A 25,025-nucleotide genomic window follows, 5' to 3' on the forward strand; every position below is an offset into this window, starting at 1 on the left:
ACTCCCATCATCACCTGCATTGCTGCTCCTGTCATCCCCCTATAGTCACCTGTGTCACTACTATCCCCCCCATTATCTGTATCACTGCTCTTGCCATCCCCCTAGAGTCACCTGTGTCACTACTACTCCCATTACCTGTATCACTGCTCCTGTCATTCTCCCTGTTGTTACCTGTGCTTGTATTTATGATATGAATGATGTTTCTCATAAATTTGTAGGGGCTTTGTGAAGCAGGCAGAGGAGATCAGCTCCAGCCGGCGGATGAATACACTGACTCTGAACAGACACACTGAGATTTTAGAAATTTTGGAGATTCCTCAGCTGATGGACACTTGTGTACGGAATGGTTACTATGAGGAGGCACTGGAATTGGCTGCTTATGTGAAGCGGTTGGAGAAGAAGTTCTCTTCTATTCCTGTCATACAGGTAGGTGCGGGCCGTGCAGTTACTTACATGTATAGTCTAGGTCTGTTTTTGCTTTATAGCAATTTCAGGCTCTTTGTAACAGGACAGGACTGTTGGCATTGCTGGTTCTTATACAAGTCCTTAAGCCATAGAACATGGCAAATATGTGGAGGGTCACTCCCAAGGTGGTTCGATGCCGCTGTATTCTGAGAAGCCATGTTTGGTTGCAGTTACATCTTCAGACACCTTCAGATCCATAATGTCCAAGTAACAATCTACAGAGCTAGTTACAGATAAGTGTAACATGTAAGCATCTGTATTACTTCAACATGATCCAGGTTTTGACTGGGGCAAGACATCTTGAAGACATTGACCATACAAAACATAACTTAAACAACTTATCTGTTGTGTTATTTCTCTTCAGGGCATAGTGAATGAGGTCCGTCAGTCGGCACAGTTGATGCTGACCCAGCTACTCCAGCAGCTACGGAGTAACATCCAGCTCCCAGCCTGCTTGCGGGTGATTGGCTACTTACGTAGGATGGACATCTTTACTGAAGCAGAGTTACGTATCAAGTTCCTTCAGGCCCGAGATGCCTGGCTCCATTCCATGCAAAGCTCAATTCCTCAAGATGACCCTTATTTTCATCTAACCAAGACCATTGAGAGCTGCCGAGTGCACCTGTTTGATGTCATCACCCAGTATCGGGCCATTTTCTCAGATGAAGACCCCCTCCTTCTCCCACCTCCTCCTGCAGGCTCCTTGCCGGTCAGTGAAGGGGCCATATTCCATGGATGGGTGTTGCAGAAAGTGAGCGAGTTTTTGCAAGTGCTAGAAAGTGACCTGCAGAAAGGTGTTGGCAGTCGTCTGGACTCTCTCTTAGGCCAGTGCATGTACTTTGGACTTTCTTTCAGTAGGGTGGGTGCAGATTTCCGTGGTCAGCTGGCACCTATATTCCAGAGAGTTGCTGCAGAGAACTTTTCAAAGGCAGCAAAGGAGGCAGTGGAGAAATTCCAGGAGGAGATGAACATGTATACACTGATCTCTACCACTGCAGTCTTGAGTTCTAACATCCCCCCAGTACCAGCACCGCCCGCCCAGCCAGGAACTTTGCAGCCTCCTATGGTTCTCCTGGACTTCCCACCCTTGGCCTGCTTTCTTAACAACATCCTAGTGGCCTTTAATGACCTGCGACTCTGTTGTCCGGTGGCTTTAACTCAGGAAGTGACCAACACGTTGCAAGATGCTTTAGAAAAGGTGGGTTTGCAAAGCATAAAATATGAAACATTCAATTGGATACAATTCGTGCATTTACAGTGATAATAATTTCTTACAGTTTGGAGAGGCAAATGGTTTATAAGCAAGTTAGAAATTATCGTATGGATCTTGTAGGGAGACATCCTTTTAAACTGTTTAGAGCCAATGGGCATACCATGATATATTACAGTATAGAGTACATATCATTTAAGGGAATCCGTCTTTAGGTTTGACAGTGTTGTGCTACAGTGTGTTGGGTAGCAGCTCTGGGGATCTATGTAACCATAGATTTGTGTGCATTTTATTCCAGGATTGTATTTGGTTTGGTGGAGTCTCAAACTTCTCTACGATCTCTGCATTGAACTGCTCCACGGGTTCTCCCCTCTGATAAAATGCTGTGCAAGAATTATGGCAGTATACTTCAGCAACCACTTGGAGCAGAGGGAGTAGCTGTGGAGCAGCTCAAAAGGGAAAACTTTTAGCACAGTGCTCAATGTCTAGTTACAATCCTGGAATATATATGCATTTTCAGTCCTGTAGCTACTAACAACACACACAAAGGTATGGTTGCACAGATCTCCAGGGCTGCTACCAAACACTATTTGCAGTACTGCATGATCAAAACGGATCACGCTTCCTTAAATACTTGTAATTAGTTAAATCCATTTGTTGGGTTTATAAAGTAAACGTCTTATTGTAAATGCGGAAAATCCATGTCAATTTCTGCCTTGTGAACCATTGAATACTTGCTATAAAAGACTGTAATAATAATTCTTTATTTATATAGCGCACACAGATTACGCAGCGCTGCACAAAGCTTGTCAAATTGGTCCCTGTTCCCATGGGGTTCACAATCTAATCAACCTACCAGTATGTTTTGGAGTGTGGGAGGAAACCGGAGTACCTGGAGGAAACCCACGCAAACACGGAGAGAACATACAAACTCTTTGTAATCTCCACTTTTGACCTCTACTTTTCAATGCCATCATTGTTGAGAGGCTGGAGGGGAAACTTCAGATGCTCTTCTCTTTGATTTAAAATGGCGCTAGAACTGTGTTTCCAGGAGCTTTAGATCCAAAGAATGTTCCAGATACTACGGAGCCAGAGATATCCGTTAAATGCACAATTGAGAGCTCTATAGAAAGTGTAAAAATGACACCAAAAGAAATGTCTGTTATGGCTTTGGGAGGGTGACATGGACTGCCTGATGGTGGCTCTTTTATTGCAGAAGACTAATCAGAAAATTGGCGACAGGTTCTCTTTAAAGGGCTTGGCCACTATAAAACTTAAAAAACCAGGGTAAATAATAAATCCTTATAGGGTCACCCATATTCTACCTACCCTGATAGTTTCTGTGTATCTGCTGGTCACGTGATGCGCTATCAGTAGGACCCAGGACTTCCAGTAATGCCCACTTCATCTGCTGAAAGCCAGCAGGACATGAGATGTCAAGGGAAGTCTAAAGTTCCTCTGCTAGCGCTTCATTTGACACACGGCTGTTGGCAGCTACACAGGATCTTTAGCAGGGTAAAAATAATATGGGTAACAAAACCTGGTAAAGTTTTGTATTCGTGACCAACGCCTTATCATCCAACATTGGTCACTGTGGACTACTGTAGACTATTGTAAAGCAGATGACTGTTGCTTATGGTCTGTCTTTTTCATAGGTTGTTAGAACCATCCTGTCGTTCCACCGAGCAGAGGAAGCCGCTTTCAGCCCTCAAGAACGAGAACTCTTTATCCAGTTTTGCACTGTCTTCTTGGAGGACCTGACCCCATATCTGAACCGCTGCTTGCAGGTCCTCTTTCCTCCAGCACAGCGAGCCCAAATACTCGGTATGTCGTGTAGCAGGTAGTTTGTGTTGTATTTTAGGTCTGCAGCTATCTATCAGCAAGTTTTACTATTGTTTCCATTTAAAACAGGAAATATGAATGTAGTCTTGCATCATACAGTTTGTGAATATAACTTTAAGTCACCGCTACAAGTTATGCCGTTTATGTAGTACATTCAATTCATTCTGCTCCTTTTCTGTTTAACTCAGGTGTTGCCCCCACTCACCTCACCCGTTATGGCAACTTAGGTTCTATCAACGTTACCCCACTGCATGAAGCTTTGGACGGCATTTTACCTCAGAAGGAGCCAGAAATGATTCCCACACCTCAAGCTGAGCAGGAGAAATCCCAACCACCAATAGAGAATGTGGAAATGAAGTCAAAGGAAGAAGTCCAGATCCTGTCACCAGTAGCTGTGTCTGACCCGCCAGCAGGAGATGGTGAATGACTGCAGGAAATGTGAAAATGAACTCTACACTTCTGTCATGTAGTGTGAGGCCTGCACAGACCTCAGCCATCACTGACAAACACAATTTACTTTCCAAATACTCTAAAATCTGCAAGTTACAAGATTCCACGTACACATTTATATCATTGTCCTGCCTCCACAAACCGGCAGCTTCTATATATAATGTAAAATATAATGATTTTATGTCTAAATATCAAACCTCTATTTATAATAATTTGCCTTGTGTAAAGGATTCACATAAAAGTAAAATACTTACTTCTGGCTCAAAGTCCCTGTTGCTCTACTGAAGAATCCTGATGCAGGTTTGCTCATTTTATCTCATATAATGGGGCTTATCTGTTTATGGCCATTTGCTGTAGTTTTATTTGTGAATCTGTCACTGAAACTAACGTTAGATGGAATTAAAAACTATTTTTCATGGGATGAAGAAACATAAGTGTCTGTCCCCTCTGTGTGAACAGATTCAAAGATCGCCAAATGCATAGTTTCATTATTTCACTTAACCACGGTTAACTAGCACTTTCGGCTGCCTTCACGTGATGTGGACTGTTTACATTTCTGTGTCTTCTACAGGGGAACTCCGCTCATGTGCTGATGACAATTGAATGTGACTGCCTGGGACACAAACACAAGCAGGAATAGGACCTGCTCTGGCAGTCTGCTCATGCACATCCCTGTGAGCCCACAGCAAATGAGGATGTGTGCTAGCTGTAGAATAATAATAATAATTCCTTTATTTATATAGCGCTGCACAGAGTTTGCCAAATCAGTCCCTGTCCCCAATGGGCTCACAATCTAATCAAACTACCAGTATCGTGTATAAGCCAAGTTTTTCAGCACAAAAAATGTGCTGAAAAACCCAAACTCTGGCTGTGTAACGGGGCAGGGTGCTGCCAGAGTGCTGGCTATATACTGGGGAAGCTGTGACCAATGCATTTTCTACCCTAGGCTTCTACTACAGTCAATAGGTTTCCAATTTTTTTTTGTTGTGGGTAAATTGGGCCTCAGTTTATACTCGAGTGTATATATAGTATCTTTGCAGATGTTGACCTGGATGTCCTCATTTCCACATTCAGTGCAGGTAGTCTTATATTAATGACCTGGTCCTAGGATATTACATGCATTCAAACACAGTTTAATTGATATACTTTAAATTTCACCCAAAAGAAATCTAGGTCATGTGTCAAACAAGTATTAACACTGGTATCCAATTGAAAAGGATATAAAACAGACGGCAAGTGTGCATTCACACGACCGCCGAGGCAACGTATATCGCTGCCAGTTATCCGTCCCCCATAGACGGCTATGGCGCCCTGGCTCGGTATGGTAAGCACAACGAAGGCTCACCATTCCGAGCTGTGGTCGCAAAATAGATAAAGCATGCTCTATCTGCAGACGTGCAACGGCAGTTCCGTTTTTAAGCATGCGTTTTTGACCGTTTTTCCCAATTATCTTATTAGATAAACAGGTTGTAAATAGAGAAATGAATGGTAAACGGTCAAAAACAGATGCGGCTTTAAATGGACTGAAAATAAAAATAATTTTCATTAAACACACTAGGTACATAAATGATGTGTTTGTTCTCTGGAGGGGCACTAAAGAAGGATTCATATCATAAATTGAGAAATTGAATGTGAAGATTTGGGGCACGTTTACAAGTTGCGTTTTAGCTTGCGTTTGAAACTCATTACAACAGCTGAGGAGAAGTGATTTGCCTAATTACATTATGGTTTACATTTCTAAACGCAATATTAACGCTTATATTAATGTTGCATTTTGTAAACACAAATGTTAATCACCTCTCCTCAGCAGTTGTGTGTTTCAAACGCAATGAAAACGAAGGCAAAAATACAACATGTGAACGCGGCCTCAGGGTTTTTGTTTTTTTTTTAATCTCTGTTTACAGCAAACTGACTGCAAAAAATTCTCTTCTCGAGTGGGAAAACAATGAATTACTCTTACCAGTAATGTTGTTTCCTCAAGTCGCGACGGCACCACCAGAGAAATAGGGGTCCGCCCTCCCAGGACAGGAAACCTGAGCATAAAAAGAGGCTCCTCCTACTCCACCTCAGTTTGGTTACAGAGATTTTCTTATACATATATCTTCTTAATGTCTTTTTTTTTTTTTTTTTTTTTTTTGCGACACCCGTGAACCAACACCACACAAAAAAGTAACCCCCGGGTGGGAATACCAGGTGCCGTCGTGACTTGCGGAAACAACATTACCGGTAAGAGTAATTCATTGTTTTCCCCTTCATCACGACGGCACCACCAGAGAGAATTGCAGAGAAATCACAAACAATTAGGGGGGGATAATAGAGGATAAGACTTTCCTTCCAAATGAAAGAGAAGAAGAACCAATCACATCCACCCTATAGTGTTTAAGGATAGTGTGAGGGGTAGACCAGGTGGCCGCCTGGCAAATTTGCTCCAGCGTAGCATCCCTACACTCGGCCCATGATGTAGCTAATGATCTAGTTGAATGGGCACGGATGCCGTCCGGGACAGGAACTTCCGAAATCTCATAGGCCATCTGAATGGTCACTTTAATCCATCTAGCGATGGCTGAGGAAGATGCTTTATTCCCCTTATTCTCTCCTGAAAAGAAAATGAACAAGCTATCTGATTTCCTCCACCTAGAAGTAGCATCCTAATACTGTACAATACTCCTTCTAACATCAAGACAATGAAAGGCCCTCTCCTTCTCTGTCTTGGGGTTACTACAGAACGATGGAAGGATGATGTCCCGAGACCTGTGGAAATCGGATACTACCTTAGGCAGGAACCCTGGGTCTGGTCTAAGGATAACCCTGTCATCCAGGATTGTACAATATGGACGTTTATGAGACAAAGCTGCCATTTCCCCTACTCTTCTGGCTGAGGTGATGGCTGTAAGAAAAATTGTCTTTAAGTGTGAGAAGCTTTATAGAAACACTTTCCAATGGTTCAAACGGAGGGCCTGACAAAACTTTGAGAACCATAGATAAATCCCAGGGGGGTAACTTACTCCTAATTGTGGGTCGAATTCTACCTGCTGCCCTAATAAATCTGGCAATCCACGGATGTTTTGCTAATTCCTGATCAAATAAGGCTCCTAGAGCTGATACCTGAACCTTAAGAGTAGCTGGCTTGAGACCCTTCTCTAAGCCTTTCTGTAGGAACTCAAGGATTTGAGTAACATTAGGCTGAGCCAACCACTCTGGGTCCTGACCAGTTAAGGAAAAGTAAGCCTTCCAAATTCTATGATAGATCTTATATGTTACTGGTTTCCGACTCTTCGGTAGAGTGGAAATCACCGCACGAGACAAACCTTGCTTTTGGAGAATCATCCTCTCAATAGCCATGCCGTCAGATGCAGGGCTTTTATCTCTGGATGGAGAATCGGGCCCTGTGACAACAAGTTCCTGGATTCCGGAAGCACCCAGGGATCGGCTACCGACAGCTCCCTTAGAGCAAAAGGGAGTGATCAATATCACCATTGCCCTGTCCTGTCTTATCTTCCTGATAGTCCTGGGCAAGAGAATCATGGGAGGAAAGGCATAAAGAAGAGGACTGTCCCACTTTTGAGAAAAAGCGTCCACAGCTAAAGGAAGGTCTGCCCTGTTGAGGGAAAAAAATCTTTCTACCTTGTGATTTTTCCTTGTGGCAAAAAGATCTATCAGTGGCATCCCCCAAAGCCTGACTATCTTCCGAAATATTGACTGATTTAGTTTGCATTCCCCTTGATATAGGGTCTCTCGACTTAAAAAATCTGCTGAAACATTTTCTACACCCCTTATATGAATCCCTTTTAGAGATGTAAAAAAGGTCTCCGCCAAGGTTAGGATCTGAGTGGCTATGAAAATAAGGCCTGAATTTCTTGTGCCGCTCTGTCTGTTGATATAGGCAATTGCTGTAGTGTTGTCCGACATCACGTCCACCCCATGTCCCTGTAACAGAGGAAGTGCTTGCATCAGGGCTTTTAAGATTTCTGGGCTTTCTGCTATATCCCAAGTACTCTGAAAAAACTAATCCTCCATGTGGGCCCCCCACCCCCATGGACTGGCATCCGTAGTGATTAGCTTGTCCTGACTGGGGTTCCAAGGAAGACCAACCTCTAGATTTCTTACGTTTAACCACCAATCTAGGGAGTTTAAGATTTTTATGGGGAGGAGAACTTTTACTGATCCCTGTCCCACTTTTCTAGAAGAAAATTCTGCAGACTTCTTGAGTGGAACTGAGCCCAGGGAACAGCAGGGATGGCGGCTGAAAAAAGACCCAGAAGAGACATACCTTTTCTTAAGGAAATCAGGGGGATTTTGTTTTATCTCTAGCACCAGTGATCTTATTTTTTCTACTTTTTCTACTGGAAGAAACGTCCTCTGTCTTTGGGAGTCTAACCATATCCCTAGAAAAAGCTTTCTTGTTGTGGGAACCATAGATGATTTTTCTTTGTTTATTAGCCACCCTAACTTCTTCAATATCTGAAGAACCCTGGACAGCTGATTTTGTACCTCCTGACTTGAAGACCCTACCAGTAGGAAATCGTCCAGATATGGTATGAATAACCCATGTGTTTCTCGTATTTGGGCTGCCATTTCTGACACTATTTTTGTAAAGATTCTTGGGGCAATAGCTATCCCGAATGGTAGTGCTCTGTATTGAAAATGATGATTCTCCGCATCTACCTGAATGGCCACCCTTAAGTATCTCTGAAAGTCCTGATGTATGGGGATGTGGTAATAAGCATCGGCTAGGTCTATCGAGGCCATGAAGCAATCGGGAAACAACAGGTTTACTGCTGATTTAAGGGTTTCCATCTTGAATCTTGGAACAACCAGGAATTTGTTTAGGGGCTTTAGATTCAAAATGACCCTCAATGAGCCCCGCAGTTTCTTTATCAGGAATAGATTTGAGTAAAAACCCTGGCCCTGTTCGGCAAGAGGAACCTGACACAGTACCTTTTTCTGGACCAGGGTCCGGACCTCGGTAATCATCGCTTCTCTGTTTTCTCTGGAAGCGGGATACGTGATGACTAATCGAGAGGGAGGAGGAGAGAGAAATTCCATCGAGACGCCCTTCTGAATTGTCTGTAACACCCACTTGCTCCCTGATATCTCCGACCAGGCTTCGAAGAAGTGGGCCAGTCTTCCCCCTACGGGGAGCCTGGCATCGTAAAGCATTGGGTCTCTGACGCTTGGGGTCTCTGGATTGATTGAACAGGAGTCCTCTATTTTTTTGAAAGGGTCTGAAATTCTGATTCCTTTCTGCTCCCCTTCTATGAGACCTCGGCCTCCGAAAGGGACAAAAGGAACCACTTTGGGTAGAAGGAAAAGTTTTTATCTTACTCCCCGCATTCTCCAAAAACTCTTCCAACACCTTCCCGAATAACAGTTTTCCATCACAAGGGATTCCACATAGTCTATTTCTTGACCCTATATCCCCTGGCCAGTTTTTTAGCCAGAGGGCTCTTCGGGCAGAATTGAACAATGCTGATGAACAAGCAGTGAGTCTAAGTGCATCGACAGAGGCGTCTGCTAAAAAGGCGTCTCCCTTCTGTACATTAGAAACCGACAAAGCTAGGGCATCCCTCGGGACCTTATTTCGAATATCAGTTTCTAGTTGATTTAACCAAAACAACATAGAACGGGAAACACAAGCAGCTGCAATATTAGGCTTAAAGGCCGAGGTAGCCGAATCCCAAAACGTTCAATTTTTTTATCCATAGGATCTCTGAGGGAACCTAGATCTTCAAACGGGAGAGATGACTTGCGACTGACCTTCGCTACAGATGCATCCACCTTAGGAGCAGAGGCCCATGCACTGGATACATCCGAGTCAAAGGGATACTTCCTCTTGACTGATCTAGGAATATACGATTTTTTATCCGGTTTCTCCCATTCTTTTTGTGTCAGGGAAGACACTGTCTCATGAAGGGGAAAAGACAACTTACGCCTTTCTTTAAGGCCTTCAAACATAATATCCTGAACGGACTTAGGTTGCATCTTGTCCTCAATGTCCATAGTCATCCTAACTAATTTAAGAAGGTGATCAGAGTCGTCAATATTAAATAGAGGACACCCTGCCTGCTCTGTTTCAGAAGCCAGGGAACCTGAATCACTAATTGAAGCTACATCTTCTTCCTCTGATCCTGACCCCTCTGGCCTTTTGGACTTCTTCTCTAACCACGCTCCTTAATGATTCCATCCAAACGGCAGATTCCTCAGTTAAGATCTTGCCAATACAGGTGTTACAGGTGGCTTTTTCATAACTGGAAGGGAGTTTATGAGCGCAAATTTTACACTCTCTATGGTGCGTCTTATGGGTAGCCTTTTTAGGCCCCTCTTCTCCCTAAGATAGGCAAACAATACACCCGTTATAAGATCAATACAAAAAAAGTGAAAACACTCAACGCCCTGCAGTATAGTTATCGGGGCTGGAGTCCTGGGTGTCTCTGTAAGATCTCGCTTGTCTGCCATGCTGCACAGCTGACTTGTTACCAGCACTCAGCAGTTCCTCTCGTCCATTTTTAAAACTCCCGGCAGTGGGCGTGGCCTATGACCCTATTTCCGGTCAGAACGGCCAGCAGAGAGGGAAAACAAAAAACCGCCTTACCGGGACAAAATACTTATCCTTACAGCAAAGGCGTCACCATCGCATTGAAATTGAAAGCGGTGCGCCACATTTTCTTTCTCCGAGCGCCACCGTAGCTGAAACCGGAAGTGACTACGCGTCACTTCCAGTGCGCACTTTCCACTTACCCCTGTCGTCAGCGGCTGCCGGCTCCTATAAACAAAGTTCCGTCCTGAAGTCCCGCGCGTACAGAGGGAGGAAGCGCCACGATCCTCATCCCCACACCGGAGGATAGAACTGACGGCGTCCCACACTCCTTTCATGGAGAATGGTAAGTGAGACACCTTCATCACGGCGTGCACAAGCTCCTTCCAAGGACAGGAAACCAAACTGAGGTGGAGTAGGAGGAGCCTCTTTATGCTCAGGTTTCCTGTCCTGGGAGGGCGGACCCCTATCTCTCTGGTGGTGCTGTCGTGATGAAGGGGAAAGTAACGATTCTTTACTCTGAAGAAGAGGAATTGTAGCACAGTAAAGGAATTTCAAGTCCAGAGTAAAGATCTGAGTAAAGAGATTTGCTGAAATACCCGGATGGCAATCTCAAAGAGGCAGAGGTGTATCTAGCGGTCCTGCATAGGTTGGGGGGGGGGGTGCCTCGCCTAAGTGGACCCCCAGCCCAAGTGTACTAGTATTCCACCATAGTGACCATATAGTGGTAGATACTGGTTCTCCTGAGGACTTCCTATTAATAATCGTAGTATATAACAACATAGTGACTTATAGGAGACATCTCTGTACACATACACATTTCCTGGCTCTTCCGTATGACCAGTGCCGCTCTGAACTCTACCAGCAGGATCTTGGAATTGTTAGAGAACCTGTCAGGTGGATTTGGGACACTAAACTGCCCACAGATCCTTATGGGGCATTTATACTTATCCAGATGTAAGTCCAATGAGGCCCGGAGCTCTCGCACCTCCTCTCCACGCTTCACTGAAGCTGGAACACGCCGCCTTCAAAGCACATACTGCATATCTACAGCACTTGTGCAGTGGAGCCAGGGAGTCCTACTGCGGCACCACTAGTATCACACAGGCGCTGAGAGCCCCGGACCGAGGAATGTTTTTGTAATGTGTTTATGAACAGCAAACATACAGGACAATTTGGAACACTAAACCACTAATCCATAAGTAACTGTGGGTGGTTTAGGGTCCAAAATCCACCTGACAGGTTCCCTTTAAGTTTACAACAAAATATACTGAAAGCCATCACTTTCGTGTTATAGATCTGTGCATGATGACAGATATGAGAGGAAAATCTTTACTTTATATCCATCAAACTTGATTTATAATTCCTAGTATTGTGCCCATATATACAGGATAGGAGGAAGAGTCATGTGATGTGCCCATACATGCAGGATAAGAAGAGTAGTGCAACACTGTGCCCATATATGCAGGATAGGAGGAGTAGTGCAGTGCTGTGCCCATATAAATGCAGGGTCGCTGTAGTAATGTAATGCTGCGCCCATATATATATACTAAGTGGGAGTAGTAGTACAGTGCTGTGCCCACATATACAGGGTAGGAGTACTGTGTAGAAGTGTTGTGCTTTATTGTAGTGTAGGATGGGTGTAGTAGTGTTGAAATATAGTGTAATGAAGGATAGGTGTAGGTGTCTGTCTGTGTTTGTTGTTTCTAAGAACGAATGCAATTTCCCTGTGTAGTGTGCAGAGGGGGACAGATTCAGGATTTTTGGGCATGTTCTTCATGAATCTGGTGCTCCCCTGCACTGCCCCAATTTATTATTTTTTTTGTGCACCTTTAACATAGGGCTTGCGCCACAAGGTCCGACTGAGCACCCACTCTTGCCTCTCAAGCAGTCACCTTGTTACACCACTAGACATTCACGTTCAGCTCTCTAGCAACCACACAGCTAACCACACAGGGCTATGAGTTTGCAGAGCACACAGGGACCAAAACTAAAGTAAAAGCTTTAATTACAAAAGGCGTTCAGTGTGCCCAAAAAGATGTTTAAAACAAAAGAATTTCAAAATAAATTGGACAGAAAATAGTTATAAAATAAAAGAGAGAAAAATAACAGAAACTTACAAATTAAAGAAATTCCTGATTCCCTGGAACTTTCTCATGATTGGACAACGTGTTATTGAGGGGGACATGTTCTATCTTTCCCAGTGTTATGGTGCCATGCACCATGCATCTCTATGGAGAGGGGTCACTCCTCCTCCTCTTAATCACAGCGAATGTAAGCCCACCCGGCGCGCACATGTTTGTGTGAATGCAGCCCTAGGCAGAGGAGTCATATAGTGTCAGTGAGTTTTATTAAATACATGATATACGGTTTTTTGAGGGGATATATTTTCATCCCACAATTATTTCTTACCCACTTCTTTTCCCTACTCTCTTTTATCATAGCCCTCTGAAGAGTCCTAATGGACAAAACATGTAAGGGCACACAACTTCTAATTAGGGACTATTAGGGCAGTCATATTCAGGGAAAGGTTCCTCTGGGACTGCACTTCTAAGGGCGGGAGTTCTTATTGGGGATTAAGGATGTACCCCAAGTTATTGCGAGGGAATAGACAGGGATGTCGGCTCTCTCCTCTCTTTGCATTGGTTATTGAAGCCTTGGCTGCAAGGATTAGAGAGTAGAAGGATTTAAATTTGGCCAGACAGAAGTTAAAATATCGTTATACGCAGATGACGTATTACTATTTGTAGCAAACCCAGAAGTGTCAATGAATGTTCTACAAGATACTTTGAGAGTTCATGGGAATTGGGCAAAATCAGCTGCAATGTTTTTTGTGAGTAAACAGGGCAGATTTGAATCTTCCATTGGAGTTTATTGAGGGAGAAAAATCCTTTAGCTATTTGGGCTGTTTTATCAGATTCATTAAATCGGTTTGTGGAACTGAACATACTCCCTTTAATCAAAAAATGGAGGATGAAGATCAAGAATTGGTCCAAATTAAAATTGACGTATGCGGCTAGGCTTAGCCTGATCAAAATGGTTCTTCTTCCTCAAGAGCTTTACCTCTTTAGAAACTCCCCTATGAAGATACCGATACAGATTTTTGATATTATGGATAAAATATGTACTGAATTTTTCTTGGGGGGGGGGCTGCAGAATTGAGAAGAAAGTTCTACAATGCTTAAGGGAGGATGGAGGAGTATCACTTCCAAATTGGAGATTCTATTTTGTTGCAGCCCAAGTAGCAGCGGCCCTAAAAGCAACATCTGGTGAAATCGCTAGTATATATGCTGAACTACTCAAACTTCAGGATAGGAAATTACAGTTCATAAACATATTGGAGACAGGACTCTCCCCAGGGCAAGATAATGTTAGAACTGTTTCTATGTTGGAAACTTCAAGACAGAGTTGGCTTAAATTAAAGAAAATATTTGGTATAAAGGCTTGGACAGAGGAGGCTCCAATCTGGGACAATACTACCATAAAAGGGGATATAATTACAGGATACAAAAGATGGATAGCCAATGGGGTAAGATTTATATCTCAATTATTTGATCATGGGTCTTTTAAATATTTTTAAATATTAGCACAGGAGTTTGGTATTGTTCAAAGGGATAGATTTATGTACATAAAGCTACGGTGGATTGGTAAAAATTTACAAGATTCACATTTGGAGTCACAGGAATATGGGAAGTTTAGAAATGTAATAAGGGAGAAAAAGATATCATCCATTTATGAAGCACTTGTACAAAAGGGTTCAAAGAAAATTAGGTTTAAGGAAATGCAAAAATGCAATGAAGAATTGGGGATACGAACTGTAGAGGTGGAGGAATGGAAAGAGGTATTACAGTCACCATTGTGGGTTTCTAAAAATGGTAGTCACAGAATCACTCAATTTTTTATTATTCACAGGTTGCACAGGACGCCAAGTTGGCTCTATACAATAGGTTATAAAGATAATGATGTCTGTGTGAAATGTCATGAAGAGAGGGCTGGGTGGTATCACATGTTTTGGAGATGTCCTAAATTATTTAAATACTGGAAAGAGGTTTTTAGGGCTATAAATAAAGCACTGGGAATATCATTATCAAAGGATCCATGGTTGGCTATATTGGGATATTCTGAGTAAATGTGCTAAGAAAATGATATCTCAATTACTATTCATGGCTAGGAAGGTAATCCTAAATCTGTGGATTAAGGATACCTCACCAACAACTGAAATGTGGAAACAGAGTGTTATGGAAATGATCAAATTAGAAAGATTGTCCTTGGCGACAAAAGAAAGTAGAGTGGTATGGGATAAGAAATGGTATAAGAGGTTGCACTATATGGAGACAGCAGGGGGAGTGTAGGAGAGGGGGTGGGGGATGTGAGTAAACAGAGAGCTCCTTTCTTTTTTTTCTTTTTCCTTTCCTTCCTTCCTTCCTCTTCTCTCTCTTTTTCTGGTCCTCCTTTTCCTTCTTTGGATAATTGGATATGGTCTTGTCCTCGGGGGTGGGGGTTATTAGGCATGTAGTATATGTATATATGTAGTTGATGGTTTTCAAAGTAATTTGTTCTACTCAAAAACAATGGAGTTGGGCTAAAGCTTAAAATAATATTCACAGACATGGCGCTCTCCAACTCAGAGTTTCGCCAAGATAGCTTCTCCCAGCTATTCCTTCTAATACAGCCGCACCCCATGTCCATTCCTTCTTATACAGCCCCTCACACAGCTTACACCCCCATGTCCATTCCTATTGTACAGCCCCTCACACAGCCTGCACCCCCATGTCCATTCCTATTGTACAGCCCCTCACACAGCCTGCACCCCCATGTCCATTCCTATTATACAGCCCCTCACACACCCTACACCCCCATGTCCATTCCTATTATACAGCCCCTCACACACCCTACACCCCCATGTCCATTCCTATTATACAGCCCCTCACACCCCCCCATGTCCATTCCTATTATACAGCCCCTCACACACCCCCATGTCCATTCCTATTATACAGCCCCTCACACACCCCCATGTCCATTCCTATTATACAGCCCCTCACACCCCCCCATGTCCATTCCTATTATACAGCCCCTCACACACCCCCATGTCCATTCCTATTATACAGCCCCTCACACAGCCTGCACCCCCATGTCCATTCCTATTATACAGCCCCTCACACACCCCCATGTCCATTCCTATTATACAGCCCCTCACACAGCCTGCACCCCCATGTCCATTCCTATTATACAGCCCCTCACACAGCCTGCACCCCCATGTCCATTCCTATTATACAGCCCCTCACACAGCCTACACCCCCATGTCCATTCCTATTATACAGCCCCTCACACAGCCTACACCCCCATGTCCATTCCTATTATACAGCCCCTCACACAGCCTACACCCCCATGTCCATTCCTATTATACAGCCCCTCACACACCCCCATGTCCATTCCTATTATACAGCCCCTCACACACCCCCATGTCCATTCCTATCATACAGCCCCTCACACACCCCCATGTCCATTCCTATTATACAGCCCCTCACACCCCCCCATGTCCATTCCTATTATACAGCCCCTCACACACCCCCATGTCCATTCCTATTATACAGCCCCTCACACAGCCTGCACCCCCATGTCCATTCCTATTATACAGCCCCTCACACACCCCCATGTCCATTCCTATTATACAGCCCCTCACACAGCCTGCACCCCCATGTCCATTCCTATTATACAGCCCCTCACACAGCCTGCACCCCCATGTCCATTCCTATTATACAGCCCCTCACACAGCCTGCACCCCCATGTCCATTCCTATTATACAGCCCCTCACACAGCCTACACCCCCATGTCCATTCCTATTATACAGCCCCTCACACAGCCTACACCCCCATGTCCATTCCTATTATACAGCCCCTCACACAGCCTACACCCCCATGTCCATTCCTATTATACAGCCCCTCACACAGCCTACACCCCATGTCCATTCCTATTATACAGCCCCTCACACAGCCTACACCCCCATGTCCATTCCTATTATACAGCCCCTCACACAGCCTACACCCCCATGTCCATTCCTATTATACAGCCCCTCACACAGCCTACACCCCCATGTCCATTCCTATTATACAGCCCCTCACACACCCTACACCCCCATGTCCATTCCTATTATACAGCCCCTCACACACCCCCATGTCCATTCCTATTATACAGCCCCTCACACACCCCCATGCCCATTCCTATTATACAGCCCCTCACACAGCCTACACCCCCATGTCCATTCCTATTGTACAGCCCCTCACACACCCCCATGGCCATTCCTATTATACAGCCCCTCACACACCCCCATGTCCATTCCTATTATACAGCCCCTCACACAGCCTACACCCCCATGTCCATTCCTATTATACAGCCCCTCACACACCCCCATGTCCATTCCTATTATACAGCCCCTCACACACCCCCATGTCCATTCCTATTATACAGCCCCTCACACACCCCCATGTCCATTCCTATTATACAGCCCCTCACACACCCCCATGTCCATTCCTATTATACAGACCCTCACACACCCCCATGTCCATTCCTATTATACAGCCCCTCACACACCCCCATGTCCATTCCTATTATACAGCCCCTCACACACCCCCATGTCCATTCCTATTATACAGCCCCTCACACACCCCCATGTCCATTCCTATTATACAGCCCCTCACACAGCCTGCACCCCCATGTCCATTCCTATTATACAGCCCCTCACACAGCCTACACCCCCATGTCCATTCCTATTATACAGCCCCTCACACAGCCTACACCCCCATGTCCATTCCTATTATACAGCCCCTCACACAGCCTACACCCCCATGTCCATTCCTATTATACAGCCCCTCACACAGCCTACACCCCCATGTCCATTCCTATTATACAGCCCCTCACACAGCCTACACCCCCATGTCCATTCCTACTATACAGCCCCTCACACACCCCCATGTCCATTCCTATTATACAGCCCCTCACACAGCCTACACCCCCATGTCCATTCCTATTATACAGCCCCTCACACAGCCTACACCCCCATGTCCATTCCTATTATACAGCCCCTCACACACCCTACACCCCCATGTCCATTCCTATTATACAGCCCCTCACACACCCCCATGTCCATTCCTATTATACAGCCCCTCACACACCCCCATGTCCATTCCTATTATACAGCCCCTCACACAGCCTGCACCCCCATGTCCATTCCTATTATACAGCCCCTCACACAGCCTACACCCCCATGTCCATTCCTATTATACAGCCCCTCACACACCCCCATGTCCATTCCTATTATACAGCCCCTCACACACCCCCATGTCCATTCCTATCATACAGCCCCTCACACACCCCCATGTCCATTCCTATTATACAGCCCCTCACACACCCCCATGTCCATTGCTATTATACAGCCCCTCACACACCCCCATGCCCATTCCTATTATACAGCCCCTCACACAGCCTACACCCCCATGTCCATTCCTATTATACAGCCCCTCACACAGCCTACACCCCCATGTCCATTCCTATTATACAGCCCCTCACACAGCCTACACCCCCATGTCCATTCCTATTATACAGCCCCTCACACACCCCCATGTCCATTCCTATTATACAGCCCCTCACACAGCCTACACCCCCATGTCCATTCCTATTATACAGCCCCTCACACACCCTACACCCCCATGTCCATTCCTATTATACAGCCCCTCACACACCCTACACCCCCATGTCCATTCCTATTATACAGCCCCTCACACACCCCCATGTCCATTCCTATTATACAGCCCCTCACACACCCCCATGTCCATTCCTATTATACAGCCCCTCACACACCCCCATGTCCATTCCTATTATACAGCCCCTCACACACCCCCATGCCCATTCCTATTATACAGCCCCTCACACAGCCTACACCCCCATGTCCATTCCTATTGTACAGCCCCTCACACAGCCTACACCCCCATGTCCATTCCTATTATACAGCCCCTCACACAGCCTACACCCCCATGTCCATTCCTATTATACAGCCCCTCACACACCCCCATGTCCATTCCTATTATACAGCCCCTCACACAGCCTACACCCCCATGTCCATTCCTATTATACAGCCCCTCACACACCCCCATGTCCATTCCTATTATACAGCCCCTCACACACCCCCATGTCCATTCCTATTATACAGCCCCTCACACACCCCCATGTCCATTCCTATTATACAGCCCCTCACACACCCCCATGTCCATTCCTATTATACAGCCCCTCACACACCCCCATGTCCATTCCTATTATACAGCCCCTCACACAGCCTGCACCCCCATGTCCATTCCTATTATACAGCCCCTCACACAGCCTGCACCCCCATGTCCATTCCTATTATACAGCCCCTCACACACCCCCATGTCCATTCCTATTATACAGCCCCTCACACACCCTACACCCCCATGTCCATTCCTATTATACAGCCCCTCACACACCCTACACCCCCATGTCCATTCCTATTATACAGCCCCTCACACACCCCCATGTCCATTCCTATTATACAGCCCCTCACACACCCCCATGTCCATTCCTATTATACAGCCCCTCACACACCCCCATGTCCATTCCTATTATACAGCCCCTCACACACCCCCATGCCCATTCCTATTATACAGCCCCTCACACAGCCTGCACCCCCATGTCCATTCCTATTATACAGCCCCTCACACACCCCCATGCCCATTCCTATTATACAGCCCCTCACACAGCCTACACCCCCATGTCCATTCCTATTGTACAGCCCCTCACACAGCCTACACCCCCATGTCCATTCCTATTATACAGCCCCTCACACAGCCTGCACCCCCATGTCCATTCCTATTATACAGCCCCTCACACAGCCTGCACCCCCATGTCCATTCCTATTATACAGCCCCTCACACACCCCCATGTCCATTCCTATTATACAGCCCCTCACACAGCCTACACCCCCATGTCCATTCCTATTATACAGCCCCTCACACAGCCTACACCCCCATGTCCATTCCTATTATACAGCCCCTCACACAGCCTACACCCCCATGTCCATTCCTATTATACAGCCCCTCACACACCCCCATGTCCATTCCTATTATACAGCCCCTCACACACCCCCATGTCCATTCCTATTATACAGCCCCTCACACACCCCCATGTCCATTCCTATTATACAGCCCCTCACACACCCTACACCCCCATGTCCATTCCTATTATACAGCCCCTCACACAGCCTACACCCCCATGTCCATTCCTATTATACAGCCCCTCACACACCCTACACCCCCATGTCCATTCCTATTATACAGCCCCTCACACACCCCCATGTCCATTCCTATTATACAGCCCCTCACACACCCCCATGTCCATTCCTATTATACAGCCCCTCACACAGCCTGCACCCCCATGTCCATTCCTATTATACAGCCCCTCACACAGCCTACACCCCCATGTCCATTCCTATTATACAGCCCCTCACACACCCTACACCCCCATGTCCATTCCTATTATACAGCCCCTCACACACCCTACACCCCCATGTCCATTCCTATTATACAGCCCCTCACACACCCCCATGTCCATTCCTATTATACAGCCCCTCACACACCCCCATGTCCATTCCTATTATACAGCCCCTCACACCCCCCCATGTCCATTCCTATTATACAGCCCCTCACACACCCCCATGTCCATTCCTATTATACAGCCCCTCAAACCCCCCCATGTCCATTCCTATTATACAGCCCCTCACACACCCCCATGTCCATTCCTATTATACAGCCCCTCACACACCCCCATGTCCATTCCTATTATACAGCCCCTCACACACCCCCATGTCCATTCCTATTATACAGCCCCTCACACAGCCTGCACCCCCATGTCCATTCCTATTATACAGCCCCTCACACAGCCTACACCCCCATGTCCATTCCTATTATACAGCCCCTCACACACCCCCATGTCCATTCCTATTATACAGCCCCTCACACAGCCTACACCCCCATGTCCATTCCTATTATACAGCCCCTCACACAGCCTACACCCCCATGTCCATTCCTATTATACAGCCCCTCACACAGCCTGCACCCCCATGTCCATTCCTATTATACAGCCCCTCACACAGCCTACACCCCCATGTCCATTCCTATTATACAGCCCCTCACACAGCCTACACCCCCATGTCCATTCCTATTATACAGCCCCTCACACAGCCTACACCCCCATGTCCATTCCTATTATACAGCCCCTCACACACCCCCATGTCCATTCCTATTATACAGCCCCTCACACAGCCTACACCCCCATGTCCATTCCTATTATACAGCCCCTCACACAGCCTACACCCCCATGTCCATTCCTATTATACAGCCCCTCACACACCCTACACCCCCATGTCCATTCCTATTATACAGCCCCTCACACACCCTACACCCCCATGTCCATTCCTATTATACAGCCCCTCACACACCCCCATGTCCATTCCTATTATACAGCCTCTCACACACCCCCATGTCCATTCCTATTATACAGCCCCTCACACACCCCCATGTCCATTCCTATTATACAGCCCCTCACACACCCCCATGCCCATTCCTATTATACAGCCCCTCACACAGCCTACACCCCCATGTCCATTCCTATTGTACAGCCCCTCACACAGCCTACACCCCCATGTCCATTCCTATTATACAGCCCCTCACACAGCCTGCACCCCCATGTCCATTCCTATTATACAGCCCCTCACACAGCCTGCACCCCCATGTCCATTCCTATTATACAGCCCCTCACACACCCCCATGTCCATTCCTATTATACAGCCCCTCACACAGCCTGCACCCCCATGTCCATTCCTATTATACAGCCCCTCACACACCCCCATGTCCATTCCTATTATACAGCCCCTCACACAGCCTACACCCCCATGTCCATTCCTATTATACAGCCCCTCACACAGCCTACACCCCCATGTCCATTCCTATTATACAGCCCCTCACACAGCCTACACCCCCATGTCCATTCCTATTATACAGCCCCTCACACACCCCCATGTCCATTCCTATTATACAGCCCCTCACACACCCCCATGTCCATTCCTATTATACAGCCCCTCACACACCCCCATGTCCATTCCTATTATACAGCCCCTCACACACCCCCATGTCCATTCCTATTATACAGCCCCTCACACAGCCTGCACCCCCATGTCCATTCCTATTATACAGCCCCTCACACAGCCTACACCCCCATGTCCATTCCTATTATACAGCCCCTCACACACCCCCATGTCCATTCCTATTATACAGCCCCTCACACAGCCTACACCCCCATGTCCATTCCTATTATACAGCCCCTCACACACCCCCATGTCCATTCCTATTATACAGCCCCTCACACAGCCTACACCCCCATGTCCATTCCTATTATACAGCCCCTCACACAGCCTACACCCCCATGTCCATTCCTATTGTACAGCCCCTCACACAGCCTACACCCCCATGTCCATTCCTATTATACAGCCCCTCACACAGCCTGCACCCCCATGTCCATTCCTATTATACAGCCCCTCACACAGCCTGCACCCCCATGTCCATTCCTATTATACAGCCCCTCACACACCCCCATGTCCATTCCTATTATACAGCCCCTCACACAGCCTGCACCCCCATGTCCATTCCTATTATACAGCCCCTCACACACCCCCATGTCCATTCCTATTATACAGCCCCTCACACAGCCTACACCCCCATGTCCATTCCTATTATACAGCCCCTCACACAGCCTACACCCCCATGTCCATTCCTATTATACAGCCCCTCACACAGCCTACACCCCCATGTCCATTCCTATTATACAGCCCCTCACACACCCCCATGTCCATTCCTATTATACAGCCCCTCACACACCCCCATGTCCATTCCTATTATACAGCCCCTCACACCCCCCCATGTCCATTCCTATTATACAGCCCCTCACACCCCCCCATGTCCATTCCTATTATACAGCCCCTCACACACCCCCATGTCCATTCCTATTATACAGCCCCTCACACAGCCTACACCCCCATGTCCATTCCTATTATACAGCCCCTCACACAGCCTACACCCCCATGTCCATTCCTATTATACAGCCCCTCACACAGCCTGCACCCCCATGTCCATTCCTATTATACAGCCCCTCACACAGCCTACACCCCCATGTCCATTCCTATTATACAGCCCCTCACACAGCCTACACCCCCATGTCCATTCCTATTATACAGCCCCTCACACACCCCCATGTCCATTCCTATTATACAGCCCCTCACACACCCCCATGTCCATTCCTATTATACAGCCCCTCACACACCCCCATGTCCATTCCTATTATACAGCCCCTCACACACCCCCATGTCCATTCCTATTATACAGCCCCTCACACACCCCCATGTCCATTCCTATTATACAGCCCCTCACACACCCCCATGTCCATTCCTATTATACAGCCCCTCACACAGCCTGCACCCCCATGTCCATTCCTATTATACAGCCCCTCACACAGCCTACACCCCCATGTCCATTCCTATTATACAGCCCCTCACACACCCCCATGTCCATTCCTATTATACAGCCCCTCACACACCCCCATGTCCATTCCTATTATACAGCCCCTCACACACCCCCATGTCCATTCCTATTATACAGCCCCTCACACAGCCTGCACCCCCATGTCCATTCCTATTATACAGCCCCTCACACAGCCTACACCCCCATGTCCATTCCTATTATACAGCCCCTCACACACCCCCATGTCCATTCCTATTATACAGCCCCTCACACACCCCCATGTCCATTCCTATTATACAGCCCCTCACACACCCCCATGTCCATTCCTATTATACAGCCCCTCACACACCCCCATGTCCATTCCTATTATACAGCCCCTCACACACCCCCATGTCCATTCCTATTATACAGCCCCTCACACACCCCCATGTCCATTCCTATTATACAGACCCTCACACACCCCCATGTCCATTCCTATTATACAGCCCCTCACACAGCCTACACCCCCATGTCCATTCCTATTATACAGCCCCTCACACAGCCTACACCCCCATGTCCATTCCTATTATACAGCCCCTCACACAGCCTACACCCCCATGTCCATTCCTATTATACAGCCCCTCACACACCCCCATGTCCATTCCTATTATACAGCCCCTCACACACCCCCATGTCCATTCCTATTATACAGCCCCTCACACCCCCCCATGTCCATTCCTATTATACAGCCCCTCACACCCCCCCATGTCCATTCCTATTATACAGCCCCTCACACACCCCCATGTCCATTCCTATTATACAGCCCCTCACACAGCCTACACCCCCATGTCCATTCCTATTATACAGCCCCTCACACAGCCTACACCCCCATGTCCATTCCTATTATACAGCCCCTCACACAGCCTGCACCCCCATGTCCATTCCTATTATACAGCCCCTCACACAGCCTACACCCCCATGTCCATTCCTATTATACAGCCCCTCACACAGCCTACACCCCCATGTCCATTCCTATTATACAGCCCCTCACACACCCCCATGTCCATTCCTATTATACAGCCCCTCACACACCCCCATGTCCATTCCTATTATACAGCCCCTCACACACCCCCATGTCCATTCCTATTATACAGCCCCTCACACACCCTCATGTCCATTCCTATTATACAGCCCCTCACACAGCCTGCACCCCCATGTCCATTCCTATTATACAGCCCCTCACACAGCCTACACCCCCATGTCCATTCCTATTATACAGCCCCTCACACAGCCTACACCCCCATGTCCATTCCTATTATACAGCCCCTCACACACCCCCATGTCCATTCCTATTATACAGCCCCTCACACACCCCCATGTCCATTCCTATTATACAGCCCCTCACACACCCCCATGTCCATTCCTATTATACAGCCCCTCACACACCCTCATGTCCATTCCTATTATACAGCCCCTCACACACCCCCATGTCCATTCCTATTATACAGCCCCTCACACACCCCCATGTCCATTCCTATTATACAGCCCCTCACACAGCCTACACCCCCATGTCCATTCCTATTATACAGCCCCTCACACCCCCCCATGTCCATTCCTATTATACAGCCCCTCACACACCCCCATGTCCATTCCTATTATACAGCCCCTCACACCCCCCCATGTCCATTCCTATTATACAGCCCCTCACACCCCCCCATGTCCATTCCTATTATACAGCCCCTCACACACCCCCATGTCCATTCCTATTATACAGCCCCTCACACAGCCTACACCCCCATGTCCATTCCTATTATACAGCCCCTCACACAGCCTACACCCCCATGTCCATTCCTATTATACAGCCCCTCACACAGCCTGCACCCCCATGTCCATTCCTATTATACAGCCCCTCACACAGCCTACACCCCCATGTCCATTCCTATTATACAGCCCCTCACTCAGC

The 25,025-nt window shown here is 46.8% G+C and overlaps 1 protein-coding gene across 2 annotated transcripts in view; it reads left to right on the forward strand.

Annotated features, from left to right (window-relative positions):
* COG8 (component of oligomeric golgi complex 8) overlaps positions 1-25,025 on the forward strand; it is a 32,311-nt gene that overhangs the window by 571 nt on the left and 6,715 nt on the right. The window contains exons 2-5 of one of the 2 annotated variants that reach the window (XM_072117371.1): positions 219-426; positions 830-1,663; positions 3,331-3,499; positions 3,706-4,233. In XM_072117371.1, coding sequence (XP_071973472.1) covers positions 219-426; positions 830-1,663; positions 3,331-3,499; positions 3,706-3,944 — 1,450 coding nt within the window. In that variant the 3' untranslated portion in view covers positions 3,945-4,233. Of the gene's footprint in view, positions 1-218; positions 427-829; positions 1,664-3,330; positions 3,500-3,705; positions 4,234-25,025 lie in introns of those variants that run through there. The other variant, XM_072117372.1, reaches the window with a different exon arrangement.

This window comes from Engystomops pustulosus, chromosome 7, assembly GCF_040894005.1.
Source record: "Engystomops pustulosus chromosome 7, aEngPut4.maternal, whole genome shotgun sequence".
NCBI lineage: Eukaryota > Metazoa > Chordata > Amphibia > Anura > Leptodactylidae > Engystomops > Engystomops pustulosus.